Source organism: Bos indicus, chromosome X (genome assembly GCF_029378745.1).
Source record: "Bos indicus isolate NIAB-ARS_2022 breed Sahiwal x Tharparkar chromosome X, NIAB-ARS_B.indTharparkar_mat_pri_1.0, whole genome shotgun sequence".
Lineage (NCBI taxonomy): Eukaryota > Metazoa > Chordata > Mammalia > Artiodactyla > Bovidae > Bos > Bos indicus.
The window spans coordinates 8872846-8895798 of NC_091789.1; the positions used below are offsets into that span (position 1 = coordinate 8872846).

The 22953-nt window shown below is 37.0% G+C and overlaps 1 protein-coding gene across 5 annotated transcripts in view; it reads right to left on the reverse strand.

Moving 5' to 3' along the window:
• The window catches only part of TENM1 (teneurin transmembrane protein 1), a 909292-nt gene that overhangs the window by 188614 nt on the left and 697725 nt on the right, over positions 1-22953 (reverse strand). For 3 of the 5 annotated variants that reach the window (XM_070784169.1, XM_070784165.1, XM_070784166.1), the window contains 3 exons: positions 16176-16361; positions 14598-14621; positions 12617-12763 (listed from right to left, as the gene is read on the reverse strand). In XM_070784169.1, coding sequence (XP_070640270.1) covers positions 12617-12763; positions 14598-14621; positions 16176-16361 — 357 coding nt within the window. The remainder of the gene's footprint in view (positions 1-12616; positions 12764-14597; positions 14622-16175; positions 16362-22953) is intronic. The other 2 variants (XM_070784168.1, XM_070784167.1) reach the window with 1 other exon arrangement.

Below are 22953 nucleotides of genomic sequence, written 5' to 3' on the forward strand. Positions count from 1 at the left end.
TGACTCTGCTAATGAAACATCCGATGTGCTGAAAAGCTGGCAAAAATATCAGTCTGATAAAAACTGTTTTCCGATGTCTGGAATTGTGCATAAAATACTAAACAATGAAAAACTGCTTTTTCAGATGGGCAGTCACCTTTATCTTTCAAATTGGCAGCAAATGCAGTAGTCATAAGATTGGGCTTTCAGAGGTTTCAATCTGTCTACCGCACGATTCTAACTTATTTTTGAAAAGAAATGGATTTTAAATAAATAGTAATGCCCAAATGATCTTCAAAACTGGAGTCTAAAACTAAACACAGAGCCAGTTGAAAATTTGGACTCACATTCTCATAGAATTATGTGCTATAAATTCCAAGCTAATGTTTCATATGCCATAATTGTCTATTATAGGGGGTTGACCCTCTAAGACCTCTGTTTTCTGAGAGAATAGTACAACTTCTCTTGAATCTAGAAAGGCTACAGGCAAGCCAACCAATAATGGTATGCAATCCTTGAATTATAATTCATAGGTAAGCCCAGTACATGGGCAAAGATCTACTTACCAATTATCACATTGGATAACACTCCATACAGTATGTCTAGACTGTTACAAAGAAGTGTAAATGACAGTCACACTGCTTGTGTGTGGGTTGCTTTTTTTCTTCCTTTGGGTATTAATGGATCTTTTATCTTTCTGAACTGGAAGCTGTGGCACCCTCCTGCCAGCCAGGCTCAAGGTGTCAGATATGGACACATGAAATGTTAACTTATTTTACTTTTGGGGCCTATTCCCTTTAAAGGAATAAAAATAAAAGCAGGCAAAAAAAAGTGGAGGTTAAATTGTCTTAAAGGACTAAATACAGCATTCACTGATCCTAGCTTTGCCAGCCAGGTAAGGGCCATTCCAGCTGGCTCAGTTGGCGATCATGAAGATCAAGGACACTGATTTCTTCGGAATATTTCTTCACTATTTAACTTTTACCTATTAGATGCATGCCCTTGGTTGAAAGCCAGATTGAATAAGGGAATATGAATGATACAGGGAAAACCCATATTTTCCTAATCCTTAAAATGAATTTACAAATATATATCATCTTAGGGACAGTGCCCATATCATCACTTTGATGAAAAGGGACAGTTAGTTCATGGTAGGCTATCCAAAAGGATTTGGCAACATGTACAGATTAGTGAGGGGCTTCTCAGGTGGCACTAGTGGTAAAAAACTTGCCTGCCAATGCAAGAGACACTAGAGATGGGGGTTCTATCCCTGGGTGGGGAAGGCCCCCCGGAGGAGGGCATGGCAACCCACTCTAGTATTCTTGCCTAGAGAATCCCATGGACAGAGGAGCCTAGTGGGCTACAGTCCATAGGGTTGCAAAGAGTTGGACATGACTGAAGTGACTTAGTATGCACGCATGCATGCAAGCATGCATAGATTAGTTAACGGCCTTCCAGGTAGCTCAGTGGTAAAGAATCTGCCTATAATGCAGGAAGCGTGGGTTAGATCCCTGGGTCAGGAAGATCCCCTGGAGCAGGAAATGGCAACCCACTCCAGTATTCTTCCCTGGGAAATCCCATGGACAGAGGAACCTGGAGGGTTGCAGTCCACAGGGTCACAAAGAATCGGACACAACTTAGTGACTAAACAGCAGCCGCAACAGCATAGTTTAGTTAATACTCGTCAGGTATGGCACTAGGTACTCCCATGTGTATTATTTTAACTAAATCCCTGTGACAACCCTGTTCGGTAGACATTCTCATCTCCATTTCACAAATAAATGAGGGGGGGCCGAAATGTGGTTGGAAGAAATTTGGGAGCCATATTAATACCCAGTGTTCTGACTACAAATAACATGCCTGACATTATCATCCAAGCAGTATTACTAGTACTATTGACCTCGGTGTAAGACCTCCAAGTGCCTGATTAATATAATATTTAGCTATTTTAAAAATATTTATTTAGCTGACTGTGCCAGGTCCTGGTTGTGGTACATGGGATCTCCAGTCTTCATTGAGACATGCAGGATCTTTTAGTTATGGCCTGTGGGATCTAGTTCCCTGCTGCTGCTGCTAAGTCGCTTCAGTCGTGTCCGACTCTGTGCGACCCCAGAGACGGCAGCCCACCAGGCTCCCCTGTCCCTGGGATTCTCCAGGCAAGAACACTGGAGTGGGTTGCCATTTCCTTCTCCAATGCATGAAAGTGAAAAGTGAAAATGAAGTTGCTCAGTCGTGTCCGACTCTTAGTGACCCCATGGACTGCAGCCCATCAGGCTCCTCAGTCCATGGGATTTTCCAGATCAAACCCAGGCCCCCTGCATTGGGAGCAGAGAGTCATAGACGCTAGACCACCAGGGAAGTCCCTTAATGTAGTATTTAGAACACATGAAGTGGTTAAGGTGAAAGAATCAGACAACTTTGGTCTAACCTTGACTTTGCCATTTACAAATCAGTGCAACTCCTGGATTCTGTTTCCTCATCTGTTAGATGGCATGAATAGAGGGCTGTTGTGAGGATCATCACATGCTATCATGATCATATTAGCACAGCGCTTAGGGTTTAGTAGCTAGCACTCTCAATAAATGTTACTTAGCTATGGTCATTAACCAAATTCTAGTCTGTACAGACAACAAAGAGTCCAGGGACAGAGTCCTAGGGGTAGATGTTAATGGTCTGCAGTGGCAGCTTAAAATGTTCAGACTCACGTTTTTTCAAGTTGCCTTATCACTGACCAGAGGGCAATTAACTTCTCTGTAGCATATTCAGTTCATTAGAACTTGTTCATTTTGTGAACTCTGCTTCATTAGGTTGTCAGATAGGTAGGAATCTATGTGGCTCTAAATGGACACTAATGCTACAGTAAATCTTTATTCATTGAATTTCACAAGTTCAGAATTTGTTATCATTTGGACAGGGGCTGGACTGAAGCTTAACCTTTTCAGTGTGTATAGAATAGAGGATCTGCCAAGCAAATTAATAATGAAAAGGAAATTGAAGGGCTGATTATTCCAATGATTCAGTTGAACAGAATCTTCTCAGACATTTAGGAATCTACAAACAATGGACTAATTTTGAATCATTCATAAATATTTACTAAAGCAAGGCCTCTACTAGGAAATCCTGGTAGCTTCATTGTTGCTCTTATAAGCATCAAAGGTAATATGATTGTATTTCCTTTGGAAATAGTCTATAATTCATCTTTTTTCATTTACTCAGGCTGACTTTTACCTTAATATTTTGCTGTATTAGTAAAAAGAAAGTGGGAGAGGTTAAGGGCATTTGCATTGTAACTGCCTAAATCGTTGTTATTGCTATAACCTATACAGTTACTTTTCTGCATCAGGAAAGTAAATTGTTTATATTCCACTAATGTTCACGTCCTCCCCACCTGCCATCAATGGCTTCCACATTGCTCAGAATAAAAGCCAGCATTCTGACAAAGACCTGTTTTCTCATAGTCTGGTTCTCCACCATCTCTCTCTTACCTCACCTCCCTCCCATTACCATAGCCCACAACTCCCTTCACCACTATGTCTATGCCTGGAAACTTCTCTCCAGTGTTAATATGGCCCACTCCTTACTTCATTTAATTCTTTACTCAAATGCCACCTTCTCAGTGAGGCTTCCTCTGACCACAATATTTAAAAGTTCACCTCTGTTGCACATTCCTATCTTGTTTTAACCTGTTTAAAAATTTCTCTATAACACTTACCAGCTTCTATCATACTGTTTAAAAAATTGGGGGGTTTATTGTTTGCCTCTCATAACTAGAATATAAGATCCATGAAACAAGGATTTAGTCTTCTTTATTCATTGCTATTTCCTTAATGACTAGAACAGTGCCTGTGTCCAAGTAAGCATTCAATAAATATTTGTTGGATGAATAAATGGATGTCTTAAAAGTCCTATTTATAGGACACTTATAAATGTACCTAGAAATTAATAAGTGTTCAATTAATGCATCAAAATATGTAAGTTACAGATGGATTCTTCGTTGACACCACACCTTTATTACCCACTTTATATTGAAAGTGAAAAAAGGTGAAAGTGTTAGTTGCTCATCATGTCCGACTCTTTGCAACCCCATGGACTATAGCTCTCCAGGCTCCTCTGCCCATGGAATTCTCCAGGCAAGAATATTGGAGTGGGTAGCCATTTTCTTCTCTAGGGAATCTTCCCAACTCAGGGATTAAACCCAAGTCTCCTGCACTGCAGGCAGATTCTTTGCTGTCTGAGCCACCAGGAAAGCCCTACTTCAGACATTCTTATTCATTCTCACCACAAGCAGGAAGATGTCAAGTATTATTAGCCTTAGTTGATAGATGATGTGACAAATCTAGTTATAGAATGGTTAACTGAGTTATAGAGTTTAGATGTTCCAACTTCCACTTATATCTGGAGTCACTTGGCAGTTTAGGTTCTCATAACTAAGATGATCTTCTAATAAATGAGTTCCTTGGAAATGAGGGGGGATATGGTCAGAAGAAAAAATAAGGAATATACTTCCAATGCCAAGCCTCTTTTCTCAGCCAAAGCTTAAAAGTAAATGGAGGGGCCCTTAAACAGAGCAAATGTTATCAATTCACTGCTCCTTCTATTTCATTTTCCTATTTATTAAACACTGCAGGATGCTGGTGACATTCAAAACATGAGGCTTATTGATCCATGAGCTTATATGTGTTCATAATTCACCCATGGTGCTGATTTCTAGATCTAGAAACACTACATCATTAAACTGGCTTGCAAATAGCTATTGTCCTTAATGAATGGTGACTTGTTATGAAGAATGATTCCTGGAAGATCATTCTCTTTTAGGCAATTAACTTATTGATTTTACCAATGAATATGAATATAGCCCACTGGAAGAATTTATATAAGAAAAACTTTGACAAACAGGTGACAAATACTTAAAAGATAAGAGGGAAAAAGGCTGTTTTGATTAAACACTCTTATTATGCATCTTTTTAACCTCTGTGACAATCTTTCCACAGTATAAAAATTCACCTTCATTCCTTTATAACTTGAGTGAATAAAATAATCTTTGATAGCTGATAATCTTTAAAAATTTACAATGTTCTGTATAATCTGGCCAGTGCCTACCTTTATATTCTCACCTCCTACCAATCTCTCCTTGACTCACTGTATTCCAGCCACAATAACTTATCTTTCACTTTCTAGAAGAGTCTAGTATAGTTTCACCTCAGGGCATTTGTACATGCTGTTTCCTTGGCCTGGAACATTCTTCTTTTGACTCATGGCAGGCCTCCCTTGCCACATAGACCTGGTTAGGTTCTGCTATACATGTTTATAGCACTGTGAAAACTTTATGGCACTCTTCACAATTGTAAATATATACTTAATTGTGTGGTTTCTTGTTTAATATGTAAACCATAAACTTGTGCAGGCAGAAAGTCATTTGTCTTTTTCTCCTTAGTGTCAAGCACAATACTTGGCACAAGGCAGTGATGAATGAATGGAAAATTGGGTACCCAATTTGAAATGTTGGGCTGAAAGGTAAAATTTTGAATCAAACATTTGGATCAGCACTCTCCAATAGACCTTTCGCCATTGATAGGAATGCTCTAGATACGCCCTAACACAGTAGTCACATGCCTCATGTGACCACTGAGCAATTGAGATGTGGCTAGTGCAGCTGAGAAATGAGATTTTTAAGGTTATTTCAATCATATTTAAATAGTCACATGTGGCTAGTGGCTACCATATCAGACAATGCAGGTTTTGAGATCTCCAAATAGATGTTGAATGATCTATAAACTCAGCCAAAGAATACAAAGAAGTTTGAAATTTTTACGAAGTCCAATTTATCATTCTTTTCCTATTGTGGTTTATTTCCTAGCTTTTATGTTTGAGAAGTCCTTTCCAATCTTGAGATCTATCACCTATACTTTCTTCTAATTGTGTTTGAGTTTTCTTTTACTTTCAACTCATTAATCAGCTTGAGTATTTCTATATATTTTATTCTTTTGGAATATGGCATAAATTGAAAACCTAAGTTTTTTTTCTTAATAGTTGTTTCAGTTCAGTCGCTCAGTCGTGTCCGACTCTTTGTGACCCCATGAATCGCAGCACACCAGGCCTCCCTTTCCATCACCAATTCCCAGAGTTTACTCAAACTCATGTCCATTGAGTCGGTGATGTCATCCAACCATCTCATCCTCTGTCATCCCCTTCTCCTCCTGCCCTCAATCTTTCCCAGCATCAGGGTCTTTTCCAATGAGTCAGCTCTTCACATCAGGGGGCCAAAGTATAGGAGTTTCAGCTTCAACATCAGTCCTTCCAATGAATATTCAGGACTTATTTCCTTTAGGATGGACTGGTTGGATCTCCTTGCAGTCCAAGGGACTCTCAAGAGTCTTCTCCAACACCACAGTTCAAAAGCATCAATTCTTCAGTGTTCAGCTTTCTTTATTCAACTCTCACATCCATACATGACTACTGGAAAAACCGTAGCCTTAACTAGACAGATCTTTGTTGGCAAAGTAATGTCTCTGCTTGTTAATATGCTGTCTAGGTTGGTCATAACTTTCCTTCCAAGGAATAAGCATCTTTTAATTTCATGGCTGCAGTCACCATCTGCAGTGATTTTGGGGCCCCAAAAAATAAAGTCAGCCACTGTTTCCACTGTTTCCCCATCTATTTGCCATGAAGTGATGGGACCGGATGCCATTGTTTTAATTTTCAGAATGTTGAGCTTTAAGCCAACTTTTTAACTCTCCTCTTTCACTTTCATCAAGAGGCTCTTTAGTTCTTCTTCACTTTCTGCCATAAGGGTGGTGTTATCTGCATATTTGACTCAGCACCTCTTACTTCATAATGCTTCTTTTCCCTACTGACTTCTGATGCTTGGTTTTATCAGATAGTAACTACTTGTACTGGGGTGTGTTCCTGAGCTTTTATTTGGTTATATTGGTCTGTCTACTCTTACATTAGTACCACTTTGTTTTAATTACCATAGTTTAAAATTATTCTTTAACATATGATAGTTCTAGCTTGTTCTCACTATTCTTTGTTTTAGCTATTCTGATTCAGTTAATATAATGTCTAAACTTCTTTTCTCATGTCAATTCATATGAGCCTGTAATATATGGTGATTAATTTTCCAAATCCTAAATCAGGACGCTAGCTTTATTAACAGCAGTGCTTCCTAAGGCCCACCTGACTTCACACTCCAGAATGTCTGGCTCTACGTGATTGACCACACCATCGTAGTGGTCCGGTTCATTAAGATCTGTCTTGTACAATTCTTCAGTGTATTCTTTCCATCTCTTCTTGATCTCTTCAGCATTTACTAGGTCTCTACCATTTCTGTCCTTTATTGTGCCCACCTTTGGGCAAAATATTCCCTTGATATCTTCAATTTTCCCGAGGGATCTCTAGTCTTTCCACTTCTGTTGTTTTCCTCTAGTTTTATGCATTGTTCATTGAATAAGGCCATCTTGCCTCTCTTTGCTATTCTTTGGAACTCTGTGTTTAGTTGGATGTACCTTTCCCCTTCTCCCTTGTTTTTTGCTTCTCTTCTTTCCTCATCTATTTGTAAAGCCTCCTTGGATAACCACTTTGCCTTTTTGCTTTTCTTTTTCTTTGGGATAGTTTTGTTCACTGCCCCTTGTACAATATTACGGACCTCCATCCATAGTTCCTCAGGCACACATAGTTCTTCAGATGGAATTCTGGTAGAGGTATTCAAAACCATAAAGGATGATGCCATCAAGGTGTTACACTCAATAGGTCAGCAAATCTGGAAGACCCAGCAGTGGCCACAGGACTGGAAAAGGTCAATCCTTATCCCAATTCCCAAGAAGGGTAAGTACTAAAGGATGGTCAAACTATTGAACAATTGCACTCATCTCCCATGCTAGTAGAGGAGGGCCTGGCAACCCACTCCAGTGCTCTTGCCTGGAGAACTCCCATGGATGGAGGAGCCTGGCTGGCTACAGCCCATGGGGTCACAAAGAGTTGGACATGACTGAGCGACTAAGCACCCATGCTAGTAAGGTCATGCTTAAAATCTTGCATGCTAGGCTTCAGCATTATGCAAACCAAGAACTTCCAGATGTCTAAGCTGGGTTTAGAAAAGGCAAAGGAGCCAAAGATCAAATTGCCAACATTCACAGGATCATAGAGAAAGCAAGGGAATTCTAGAAAAACATCTACCTCTGTTTCACCAACTATGCTAAAACCTTTGACTGTGTGGATCATAACAAACTGTGGAAAGCTCTTGAAGAGATGGGAATACCAGACCATCTTACCTATCTCCTGAGAAACCTATATGCTGGTCAGGAAACAACAGTTAGAACCCTGTATGGAACAACTGATTGGTTCAAGATTGAGAAAGGAGTACGACAGTGCTGTTTGGGGTCACCCTGTTTGTTTAACCTGTATGCTGACTACATCATGAGAAATGCTGGGCTGGATAAATTACAAGTTGGAATCAAGATATGTGGGAGAAACATCTACAATCTCAGATATGAAGATGATACCAGTCTAATGGCAGAAAGCAAAAAGGAACTAAAGAGCCTCTTGATGAGGGTGAAGGAGGAGAGTGAAAGAACCAGCTTAAAACTAAATATTAAAAATACTAAGATCATGGCATCTAGCCCCATTACTTCACAGCAAATAGAAGGGGAAATGATGGAACCAGTGACAGATTTCCTCTTCTTGAGCTCCAAAATCACTGCAGATAGTGACTACAGCCATGAAATAAGGAGATGATTGCTTTTAGGCAGGAAAGCTATGACAAACCTAGACGATGTGTTGAAAAGCAGGACATTACTCCATTGACAAAGGTCTGTACAGTCAAGTGGTCATATACGGTAGTGAGAGCTTGACTATAAAGAAGGCAGAACACAAAGAATTGATGCCTTCAAACTGTGGTGCTGAGAAGACTCCTGAAAGTCTCTTGGACTGCAAGGAGATCAAACCAGTCAATCTTAAGGGAAATCAACCCTGAATATTCATTGGAAGGACTGATGCTGAAGGTGAAGTATTTTGGTCACCTAATGAAAATAGCTGACTCATTTTAAAAGTCCCTGATGCTGGGAAAGATTGAGGGTAGGAGGAGAAGAGGGCATCAGAGAATGAGATAGCTGGATGGCATCACCGATGCCATGGACATGAACTTGGGCAAACTTTGGGAGATGGTGAAGGACAGGAAGGCCTAGCATGCTGTAGTCCATGAGGTTGCAAAGAGTTGGACATGACTGGGTGACTGAACAACAACAACAAAGCAAGACACATGATTAACACATGAAAATGTGGTTACCATAAGGTTAAGTCTCCTCTTTCAAGCACAAGATTGTGCACATGCTGTGTGCTTGTTGACTAAAGGGATATATGAGGTTAAGACATTTGATAGATTTGTGATTTCTGTGGTAATTAGTTTATATATATATAAAATGCAAAAGAGAGTTTTCTCTTTTCTCGCATATTAAAAAAATCCAAGTGTTCTTGGTTCTGTTTTTACTGTTTAAGGAGTTCTAAGGTAGCTCCGAGACCTGTGACACCCACATATTCAATGCAGCCCAATTAGTTACCAAGAGTCACAATGCACTGAATCAGAGTGTAACTAAAGTCAGAGCTGCAGGAAGTAGCAGTAATACTAATGAGTATTCAAAGCTGATTGCAATGCAAAAAAAACAATCCTGCCATTCTTTATGTATCAGCAATGATATGGAGTAATGAGATAGCAGCTACTTGAAGCAACTGCTTGAAAGTTACTGTAACGTTTTTTTGGAAACTGAAGATTTCTTAAGAATTAACATTAAAAAAAATAAGGACCATATTTTTCTCCCCAAAAGGTTCAACTGGTACTTTCTGATTTAATTAAAACTCACACACCTACATGCACAAACAAGTATGCAAATATTCATCATAAGGCATATCCAACCATTTTGGATGGCTGGAAATGAACCCTGCCATTCTGGATAGTTGGAAAACTGAGACCAACAAATAAAGGGCATTTAATGTATTCTTAGGGGTGTTACTTAAACAGCATAAAAACACATTTATTGCCCAAAATTTCAGTCATGGGACTTTCAGAGGCTATTTAATCCAGCTATTTAATATATCTTTCCATCTCAAGGAAGAGCTAAATATTTATTTGTCATCAGTATCATCTTAATCCCACCAAGGAGCCTCACCCTCCTACTCCCTAAAGAGACAATCATATAAATATACTAAAATCACATCGGGTCCTTCATTTTTGATTCTCACATAGATGCACATTTTTAAAGCAATGTTCATAGGTCGAAACAGATTCAGCAACATCTTCTATACCTTTTGCATCTATATATACCACAGATATTGAAATTTGATAATCCACTATTTCATTACTATTTAACTGATCCATTCATTAAACATTTTTGACTCCCCTGAGGTAAACTTGAGGCCACAAAAAAATGCTTGATAATTAAACATTCAATTATTTTTTAAAAATAAAGCTGTATATTATTAAGGGAGGAAACTTATTGTGGCTCAACACTGAGTCAGAAATTTTACTTGCATAGGTTGTTAAAGTATTTTCTGAGCATATCATTTGAATCAATATATCAATTGAGGAATTTCTATTACTACACCTTCAATCCTTTTTGTAAATAAGCAGACTACCTAGGTTTACACTCTGGCTCTGTCATTTACTTTCTATATGATCTTGAGCATTTTATTTAACTTCTCGGTGCCTCAGTTTCCTAATTTGTACAGTAGAGTTAATAGTAGTTTCAACCTCATGGAGATTAGGTGAAATAATTCACATAAAGGACTCAGCACAGTGCCTTGTACATCGTAAGCACAATACAAGTGAGCTAATATTACTAGTAATTATATTTGCCACCAAACTATGGACGCTAGGACTTCTTTGGTGGTCCAGTGGTTAAGACTCTGCATTTCCAATGCAGCAGGTGTGGGTTTGATCCCTGGTTGGGGAACTAGGATCCCGCATGCTGTGTGGTGTGGCCAAAAACAAACATAAAAAAATAGACTCTGGGTCACACTTAATATGTAACAAGAAAACAATATAGACAGGATATAATTAAGTGCTGGATTGTATGGTGTATATGATAAACAGCATGGTAGACTAGGGTGGTGGATGTCAGGCATCATGGGAGATACAGCTTGAGTTGGAACTTAAATGATGGACTGAGAATGATGGGTGTAGAGGATGAGGCTTGAAAAAGAAGATGAGTCTTGGTGAACCATAAAAGGCAAGTTAATAGTTGACCAGTGTACCATTTAATTGAAAATCTCACTCTCGCCTCCCAAACAAAAATTTTAATTTAGATAGGAAGGAACAGTCTCTTCAGAAAATGGTCTGTTATCCTTTGTATTGACAGAGTGGTGATTGGTGTAGTTTATCATCTCTCAAGTAGTTCACATGAAATATCTTGTTTAATACTTATAACAACCCTATTAGACAGTTATTATTATCAGACCCATTTTGAAGATAAGGAAACTGAAGCACAGAGATAGCAAGAAACTATTCCCAAACCCAACAGCTAGAAGTATATAACAGAGCTCATATTTGAATCCAGAAATTCTGACTTCAAAGCCCTGTGCTCTTAATGAGAAAGTTGTTTCTACTTAAAATTCATAAGGTCTTATACCTTTTCAAGGCAAACTGTTAGCTAGAACAATAAAAGAGGACACTTTTATGCCCAATTTTGTGCTTAAATGATGATTGTAACCTTATTGTTTTAAGCCCTACATGCTCAAATGACAAGGTATGTAATTGTCCAGGCACAAGTAGAAACCTTGAGGAGTTAAATTTAATAACCTACTTCATTTTAAGTTAATATACAGAAATTAGAAATTATTTTTTTCCTGTCAATTTCATGTTTTCTTGATTAGAAAGTAAGAGGATTTATTGTTTTAGGCTCATTCAGAAGTGATCTGGGTTGTTTTGAGGCTGATTGTACAATGCATTAGATGACTTTGTTTGCTAGACTAAAATAGAAGTGGTTACCCTGAGGCCTCAGAGCCACATATGGCTTTTTAAAACATGTGCAGCTCTTGAATTAAATATAAAATTTCTACTGTGAATTGTCTTGATGCCGTGTCCTTTGAAAGATATAAAGTGCTACTAAAAAGTAAAGACACAAGAGGGAGCCCTAAATAACTAAGAATAAAGATAACTACCTCATAGTGTGTGTAGTGCAAGGTACATCAGCATCTGACAGTTTAGACGTTGGCACATGGATTTTATATAGCATAATAAATGCCACAGGTACGGGAGCTGGCATGGTTGTAACAATTAAGAAAAGAGAAACTGAAGTCATATAGCCTTGAATTGGAACCTTGGTTCTGGCACTTTTGAGCTGTGTGATCTTGGAAAAGTCACTTACCATTTTCACTCCAAGCATTAGCCTTTCTATTTAATAATAGGGAAAATATTACCTATACCTTATAGCGTTATTGTGAGCATGAAATGACATATAATACACACAAAGAGTTTGGAGTATTGCCTGGTTACAGTAAATATTCAATGAATTGAGATTCAAAACATAGTATGACCTTATATTGTTTAAACCAAGGATTCTTAACTTCCCCTTTTGGCCAGATTGGTCATCACTGTGCTAGAGGCTGGGATATTCCTTCTTATATGGACATTTAATAAATGACTCACCTCCATCATTGTCCAAGTTATCTCCACAAAGCATTTCCATGACAACGTTGCAGCCTGTCCCACTCCAACCCACCTGACACACACAGTGCCAACCATTTTGATCCAGGGTACATCGCCCATTTCCAAAGCAGAGCCCCGGGCAGCCATCTGGAAAGACAGCAGTGAGTAACAAATTCAGAGACATCACAATGGGATTGGCCAACGATGAAGTATCTGCCCATAGGGAAAAACTGAATCATCTGGTGAGATGTTGAGATGAGGTGTTAAATAAATGGAGGAGGGGCTTGCTTGCTTATACCACTTTTCCAGGGAACTTGTTATCCCTTACTCTGCTGTGCTTTTCCTTAGAGAGCCAATTAAACATTATTAATGCTAACCCCAATTCCCAACCTCTGATTCAGATAGGATAAAATCTGTGATGGGGACAAGCAATGCATTTTGTTTCTTTTCAAAAACGGTATCTCCTCATTTCAATCAAAACTGGATGGATGATATTGTATCCAGTTATGCGAAAAAGGTGGGATAAGACAGCCATCTCTAGGAAGAGGCACTTCTCCTAACTACTGCCACTCTCTGCTGATTTTTCCCTAGTGATATGTTGCTTCAGGACTTAGGTATGTTGGTATACAATTCAGGTCATACCATTAATTGCCCATATGGTGCCTTAGAAATATGCTGCACTTGCTTTACATCATTTCAGCTTTTCTCATCAAGATTATTATTGATCTGAGAGCTAAGGATTGATTTTTTTTTTTTTAACTTATCTGGTATTTCTCTCAGAAACTAGCATAATAGTATACCTGTTGTCAGTGCTCAACAAATGTTGGTGGAATTCATGCATGCCAAATTTAGACTTTCAGAATTCTAGGGATAACTGAATAAATATAGTCAAGAGAAAATCGTTATGCTTAAATGACTTCTATCCACTGGTAACCCTAACCACAAACGCTGATGACGCTCTCTATTTAGACATTTAGTTTCTCAGGGATGACCTACTCTCTGTACCAGTGGTTCAGAGATACGCTATCCCCAAGGACAACTCTGCATGTCCCAAGTGCTCGAGAGAGAAACAAAGGCATATTGCTTCTGGAAATTTCCCAAGTAGCAATGCAGAACAAGATCTAGATTTTACAAGTTCTAGATAGTCCAATGAATGCTCTTTTCATTTTCTCTATTTGAAAGAAAATTCCAGAAGTATAAAAAGCAAAAGAATGCTGTTTTTAATCTGTAGAAGCAACCCAGTATTTCTTACAAATGGTCTTTCTAGCAACTATCAACAACAGAGGAAGAAAAAAAATGACAGATGGCTGTTAAAAAATATGAAAAGATTATACATATGTATATGTTCATCACAAAATAGTATAGGATGAACATGCAGAAGATCAAGAAAGAAATTTATCTAGTTCCAGTCTCAGGCACATACAAAGGAAAAAGAGAAACTAGGAATAATTTGAATGGGACATTTTAAACTTTCTGAGGCTAAGGTAATGAAAGGCACCAGGGTATCTGACAGAAAAACTCTTGTAGTCTCTATCAAATGCAGATCCCTGGGGGGATGGATGATGAGGTACTAACAGGGGAATAATTCTGCCCTTGAAAGGATACATGGACATAAAGCTATATTGTTACGTTAAATAAAAAGTTCAGCTGTCCACCTAAACCTAGTTTATTTAATAATTACTTCCCTGTCAATATAAACAGACACACACACACAACTCGACATAAAGACAAAGCAAAATAATTCTTAAAACTGCTTAATGATCTATTAAACTCTATGGCAAAAAAAAAATGCATTGATATTGGGAAAGCAAATTACTTTTAAGTCTATTATAGCATGAACCTGGCAATATTACACTTAAGATTGCCAAAATTAAAAACAATAACACCACCACCACCAAAACCCACCAACAATTTCTTTCCCACATGCATATTCTCTGCTTAACATAATTTTCTCTTATAAAACTAGAGAGAACAAGCTTACCTCGGACAGCATCTAAGTAGTGAGCTAAAAGGGGGGAAAAGAGTGATGGAATGAATTTCTGGGAGACCAAAGCTATACAAGTACTAATGGTTTACCATCTGTTGCCTGGGAGGAGAAGAGAAAACTGAACACTGAAACGCCTGCAGCTCAAAAGTTGGTACACTGGCCTGTGTAGTTTGTGAGTAATATTTTCTTTGGGAAAGATATTAATGGCTTTTTTGCAAGCAACTCTATTAGGCTTCCTAAAAAAGTGTCACATTTCGTTAAAAGTATAAGAACTGCATTTTTATATTTCAGTAGTAACTTTCATGAGAGAGCACTAGCTTGAACTTCTTAAGACTAGTATCTTTAGAAGGGGGTTCTGGAGTAGCCACTTTGGTAATCATTGCAATATTAGAATCCTCCTATGTGAAGGCAATAAACTTACTCTAGTGCAGGAATGTAATTACTTAAGCTGTGTCTGAATCTCACCCCTCACCACCTTTTCAATGAATTTTAAATATTTTCCACAGTCATAGAACAAGACTTACTGTACCTTTAGCAGAGTAATAATACAGTTTATTAAAATTGTGTTATATATATTATACATTATTTTGGAATGTTCCAACCATTATAACAAAATACTTTCATCTAGAAATGAAAGCTGTAGTATAGTCTAGTGGGGAAAAAGAGCTCACAACAACGAACTAGGTATCCAGAGGCTCACGCTTGCTTTTGCACTGTATGAATTTTCTGTGTGTTCATAGAATGACATTGGAACATTGTGTGACCCACTTTCCTTAGCTGAACAATGGGAATCGTACTTGTCCTTCTCTATACACGGGAAACCTTTGTGGCAGATACATGTGTGTGTCAAGGGCTATATTTTTTTAATTAAGTATTTTATAATTGAAACATTAATTAGTGTTTTTTTACGGTGTGAAGACCATGTGATACATTGACTATGACATAGATTTTTTCATACCCACAGACTGTTCTCCCAGGCAGTATCCTAAAAATTTGTGAAATTGGTGATGAGGGATGACACAGCCTGGATGCTTTGTTACAAAGTATCTATACTACCCAATAAACAATTCAACACAGATGTTCTTTTGATGGTAGGTCAGGAGTGTCTGCCTTATGCATTAAAGATAGTCCTTAATGCTATTGAATGGCCGCTGATAAAGTAGTGCCATTTAATGAAATGGGACTTAGAGGCAATCTAAGTACTTTCAACCAAAACAATTCATACTTTTCAAAAGGAAAAATGGCCAGTGAATGCTACCTTTACAACAAAAGCCCTTCTCTTATTAACTAATGACACTATTCTAATGTATCATCTTTCATTTGAGTAACTCAAAACACTTGAAAGCAGAAAATACAAAGAATACCAAAGTAATGAAAAAGAAAATGGCAAAGAAGTAAATCAAATATTATCCTCAAAACAGGAAACCTCCTAGTTAAAGAAACTTTCAAACTTATGGCCAACCCTCCTACTTCTCTCCTCCCATTTCAAAGTCTACAAAAACCCTGGTGATTGATTTGTTAGACTGCTTTACTTTCTCAGTTAATCCAGTGTACTTTGTTTCAAGTACTTACCAATTGTGCAGTGGTCGCCCTCCCATCCAGGGCTGCACTCACATTTTCCATCTTTGCACTGGCCATGCTCAGCACAGTGAGAGTGACAGGAGCGTTCTTCACACGTTGGTCCAACCCAACCTTCTTCACACTGGCAAATTCCCCTTGCACAGACTCCATGGCTACCACACTCCATGGTACACAGCTCTGTAGGGAATTTAAAGAAGATATATTTACGTATTTTATTACAGCCAAAGTTTACTCTTTCAAAAACACATTACAATGACCAAAATTTCCATCTATACCTATATTCAAAAGGTCACAAAGACTTCTAGCATGTGAGTGAATGTACAAATAATTCTATTAAAAAAAGGTAATTATGTCTCTATGTATAAAATAAACTCTAAATCATCTTGCTTTTGAGGAGTCTAAAAAATGAAAATAGCATTCAAGGCTCAGAAATGAAGTCAGTGGCAAACAAATGTCAAGTGGTTTTCACTAAAAATTCATTAGGACCACAGAAATTTTGTTGCAGAGATTTTTGTGATGCTATAAGAAATCACTGGGGAAAACACACATAGTAAAATAGTATCCTAACTTCATTTGGGAAGACAGGATTTACAATCAGAAAGGTGGTAACTTTCTAATACAATTCATAATACACAGGAGGTAAAGCTGCCAATGATGGTAATCAACTGGTTTCCCTGATCATACTAATGATATTTGCATTTATTTTAAATATTTAGAATGACTCTTGATTGATTATTATACATCTTCTTATCTCAAAATGCCATTCAATATTTAGCCAATGTAATCAATATGTATTACCAGTTCTGTCCAGTTTCTCTCTTCTGTCTCACTGACTTATTTTTTGAGGCACACTGAATATTAATAAAATCATGACAGTAGAAAGCCAAAATAAAAGTTTGGTTAGACTGTTTCTTGATGAAACTCCCTTGCTGGAGGGGCAGAAAGGAGATAAAAGCCTGTCAAAAGAATGCCATAGGTTTGGGGTGAATGAAAAAGAGAATATTCTGGAATCCAAGTGAGTTTTATTACTATCTATGACCAACCTAGATAGCATATTCAACAGCAGAGACATTACTTTGCCAACAAAGGTTCGTCTAGTCAAGGCTATGGTTTTTCCTGTGGTCATGTATGGATGTGAGAGTTGGACTGTGAGGAAGGCTGAGCGCCTGAAGAATTGATGCTTTTGAACTGTGGTGTTGGAGAAGACTCTGGAGAGTCTCTTGGACTGCAAGGAGATCCAACCAGTCCATTCTGAAGGAGATCAGTCCTGGGATTTCTTTGGAAGGAATGATGCTAAAGCTGAAACTCCAGTACTTTGGCCACCTCATGCAAAGAGTTGACTCATTGGAAAAGACTCTGATGCTGGGAGGGATTGGGGGCAGGAGGAGAAGGGGACGACAGAGGATGAGATGGCTGGATGGCATCACTGACTCGATGGACGTGAGTCTGAGTGAACTCCGGGAGTTGGTGATGGAAAGGGAGGCCTGGCGTGCTGCGTTTCATGGGGTCGCAAAGAGTTGGACATGACTGAGTGACTGAACTGAACTGAAATGAGATGATTTACCATTTTTAGCATAAGTTACCACCTTTTTGCTCATTTCCATAGCACCATGACAGTCCTGGCTTGACTAGGTAGGGACAAGAATACTCCCTCACCAAACATGGAGGAGAAACTGATGCTGGAAGTGTGATGTCTATTCAAGAATGAGGAAGAAGGCAGTGTTCCCCGTCCATTTTTCTTTTGACTATAAAACTGTGGCCCACTAAGTTTTCAGGGCGGGGCACCCTCTTGCTCACCTACTTGCAAGCCTCACAAAGGTCCTAGACTAATAAATTACTCCTTAGATATCACTTTGCCTCTCACTGAATTCTTTCTGAGCTGAGACACAAAGAACTGGAGCTCCTTGGAGTGCCCAAAATGCCACCTAGAGGTTTCAGTTACATGTAAAATATTGCTGAGAGGTCAGTGGGCAGAGAAGTACCCATTAGATTTACCAATATGGAAATTGTTGGCAACTTTAGGAAGAGCTGTATTGATAAAGTAGTAGTTGTAAAGGCAGGTTGGACTGGGTGGAAAAGTGAATAGAAAATTGTGTGTGGGATCACCAGATTGTGAGAAAATTCCAGGACCAAGAAAATACCAAAAAAAGGGGGACTTACCCTAAAAAATGCTAGCTCAAGTAGGTTAATCTTGAATTAGTGCCAACATTGTATATCTTGATTCTGAATCTCTGATTGATAATCTGTATTTTAAAATTTAGTTCTTGTAGTGAACTTGATATTGTAATTATATTCCCCTTAATGGCTTCCCTCAAGACACTAAAAGCTGAAATGAAAGGGCCTTTCTAAGATTAGGGAACTAAATAGGTCAAAGGCAATCAAACCAGAGCTGACTGAAGCAATTAGAGGCAAACATTTTGCATACATTGCTTTATACAACTATAAATTTTAGACACAGAGGAGTAGCATTATTCTGATGATTTCCTGAAAAGTAGTAGGACTGGATGAATAGCATCAGCAAAATGGCAGACTAGGCTATCCTTAAACCACCTCAACATAAACCGTTAGGAATGTTGAATATAATATAATATAATATTTTTTAAAATTGCCTGTCTTAGTTCATGAGAAAAAGAAATTCTCAAATGCCAATGGAAAGCAGATGCTAACATACAAACATGTAAGCATGTAAGTCAACCCTCTGGCAGCCTAGAGGGGTTATTATATCCAGTAATGACTAGGAGCTTGGGTATCTGTGTCCACAAAGGGAAAAGAGATGAGGTCTTTGGCCCATTTAAGATAGGGAGTTGGAGCAGAAACTTCTGCAGAAAGCAAGGACAACCCTTGAAAAACTGCAACCTCAATAGATGGGGATTAATAAACTATCCACTAGCCTAGAGAGATGGCAAGGAAGCATTGACTACATAATAACAATAATTATAAAACTGGGGGATTAGAAAACAATAGTGAAATAAAATATTACCTTATCATATTAGGTGCAATGGAATCCCCTGTGTGCAATATTTCTAAAGCCTTATATTCTTCAGGAGTTAGGTAAGAGATACTTTGTCAAGTATGCATATAAAAGTGGAAAAGTGATTGTGACCTAAGTAATTTTTACTATTCTCTTCTGATAAGAACTAGAAAACCTAGACAAAAAATATTTAAAATTTTGTTGAATATTACTAGAATTCACAAAATAGTAAAGGGTTACTGGGCCAACTTCCAGGAGAAAATGATAACCCAGAGAGGTGTCTGACATTTATAGATGTTTCTCTTCTAGAAATATCTGTCAGTTCTGGTGGATGCAGCTGGAAGGCTCAAAGGTTGAGCAGAGCTTTTGTCAATCTTATGGGTACAGAAAAAATACTTGACTAGATAATGGCTGAAAAATTTCCAGTACTGAAGCCAAATATTGAAGCAAAAGTGAAGGAACAAAAAAGAGAAAAAGACAGATTCACAATTATAGTCAGAGATTTTTATGATTCCCTTTCTCATTAACTGACAGAACAAGCAGATAACTCAGAAAGCATATGTAATATTTGAGAATATGACTAACAAATTTGATCTAGTTGATAATACAGAATACTGCATTAAATAACTACAACATACACAGAAATTTCAAGTACACAGAAAGCATTTACAAATATTGACCATAGGCTGGGTTGTAAAGCAAGTCTCAATGTATTTCTAAGTACTGAAATTATATAAATACGTTTTCTCCCTACTATGGAATTAAACTTGAAATCAGTAACAAAAGATAATTATAAAATCCACATAATTTGGAAATTAAGAAATAGTCTTCTGAATGAACTACAGAACAGAGAAGAAATCATCATGGAAATAAGGAAATATTTTGAAATGAATGAAAATGTCCTCAGTGGAGGACAGAGGAATCTGGCGTGCTGCAGTCCATGAGGTCACAAAGAATCGGAAATGATTTAGCAACGGAACAACAACAAATATGTAAAAACTTGTGTAATATAACTCAGTCCATATGTATAGGAACATTTATATGATAGAAAGGGGAGCCAGCTGAAAAAACAATGACCCAAGCATCCAATTCAAAGAAATTATGTAAAGAAGAGCAAAGGAAACTCCAAGAGGGTATAAGGAAGAAGATAATAATTTTAAAAGCTAAAATTAAGTAAATAGGAATAAATATGTGATAGAAAGAATCAACAAAGCCAATATGTGATGATTTGCATAAACTAATAAATTGATAAACTCCTGATGGGGCTCACGAAGAAGAAAATACAGAAGGCCCAAATAACTAATATTGGGAATGGAAAAGATGACATTGTTGCAGATTGTTCAGACATAAAACATCATAAGAAGGTAGCACAAATAACTTTTTGTCAATACATTTAAAACTGTCAGTGGAATGGACAAATTCACAGAAAAATCAAGCTTACAATAATGCACACAAGGAAAACAAGGAAACAGTATTTTCTATAAAAATCTTAATAAACAATGAAAAATATCCCCCCACAAAAATTACAATCTCAGATAACTTCATTTGTAAATATACCAAAATTTTAAGGAAGAAAAATTGCCAATCTTGAATAAACTTTTCCAAAGAATAGGAAAAAAGAAAACACTTCATAGTGTGTTTATGAGGTCAACATAACCTTGATGTAAAAATCTGACAATGATATTATAAGAAAAAATACTGGCTAATCTCACTCATAAATATGGATGTAAAAACTCTGTAAATACAGCAAAACTAGTATTACATAACAGGAAATCATATAATTACCCATTTGTATTTATTCTAGAAAAGCAAGATTGTTTTAAACTTTGAAAATCAATAATTGCAATTCATCATATATATAGAGTAAAAGATGAAACTCATATGATCATCTTCACAGATACATAATGAGTATTTCATAAAACACTAAACATTCATTCATGATAAAAATAGCAAACTAAGACTAAAAGCAACTTTAACCAATAAAGATAAGCTACAAAAACCCCACAACAAAAACATTATTTAATTGTGAGATGTTGAAATCGTTTCTTCTATTATTGACACTGAGCAAAGATGCCTATGATCATCACTTCTATACAACATAATTCTTGAGGTCCTAGCCAGTGCAATAATGTAAGAAAAGGAAAAAAAAAGTATAAAAATTGAAAAGGAACAATTATTATTCAAGGATAGTATGATTGTGCATATACAAACTACAAAAAGTATCTGTATATATTACTAGAATTAATATGCTTAATAATAATTTTAACACAATATTTGTAAGACCTATACTGGAAAATTATTAAAATTTGTGAGATAAACTAGAGGAAAAACTGGATAAATGGAAAGCTACAACATGTTCATGAACTGAAAAACTCAAAACTAAAGATGCCAATTTCCCCCAAATTCTCCTGCAGATTCAATACATCCCCAATCAACATCTCAGCAGTTGTATGTGTGTGTTTGTATGTTTATGTGTATATTGATCAGTCAAAGAAAGGAGAAGAATAAGGTGAAAAGACCTACTCTTGCTGATAGGAAGACATTATAAAGCTATGTTAATTTAGACAGTGGGCATTGGTACAATGGCAAATAGACCAATCAGAGTAAATAGATTCCTAAAATAGATCCATACATACAAGGATACTTGATTTATGGTAAAGGTGGTACTGTAGGCAAATGAGAAATGACTACTGTTTGAAATGGTTCTGGGAAACTGAATATCCTTTAAGAAAAATTCATCTCTACCAAATCCTATATACAAAATCAATTCCAGATAAAATGTACTAACAATAAATTGACAAAGCTTCTAGAACGCAACATTAAAAAACAATTTCATGATCCTTAGCACACAAAAAATTTTTAAAAACTGTACACAAAATGCTAACCATAAAGATAAAAGATAAAATTGGACAATATCAAAATTAAGAACTTCTTTTAATCGAAAGATAGAGTAAACACATGCTGTTGGTGGTAGAATATATTCTACCACAGGTGTTTCCTATCTGGATAATTCACTGAGTTGTACACCTAGCACTTTTGTCCTTTTCTGTATGTGTATTATGTTTTAAAGAAATGTTAAGAAGTTAAAGATAATACGCAAAAGAACATAAACTGAATATATAATTTCCTAACCAGAAATAGAGGAATAAGAATGAAGATAACGTAGGTAATCAGAGAAAAGGGAGAAAAAGGGTAAAAGTCAATGAAAAAATAAATGATGTAAATAGGAGACAGAGAAGGATATAGGATATAAATCCAAACATGTCAGTAATCATAGTAAATAAAAACAAATTGAACTTGCAGTTTAAAAGACTGAGACTCTGGAACTGAGTGAAACAGAAAATGTAGTTTTGTTCTTTCTGTTAATAAGAGGTGTGCTGAAACATACTAATACAGAAAAGTTATCAATAAGAGAAAAAAGCATGGTAGTAAAGTACCAAGAAAATTGCAGTAGCTACAATATTATCAGATGAAATAGATTTCAAGGTGTAAAGATCATTATGGATAGAGTCATTATATAATGATAAAAGGATTAATTCACCAGGAAGAGGTAACAATTGTGATCCTGTAAGAAAATATAGCTTCAATATATATAAAGCAAACCTTGACATACTTGTAATGAGACAAATTGAAAATTTCATCATCAGGAATAAAAAGATAAAAAATTAATGAGGATGTAGAAAAGTTGAATAGTACAATTAAAAACTTTAATATAATGAACATGTATAGAACCCCAAAGCTATGACTATAAACACACATTCTTTTCAAGAACATACAGAATACCCAGAAAACAGACAA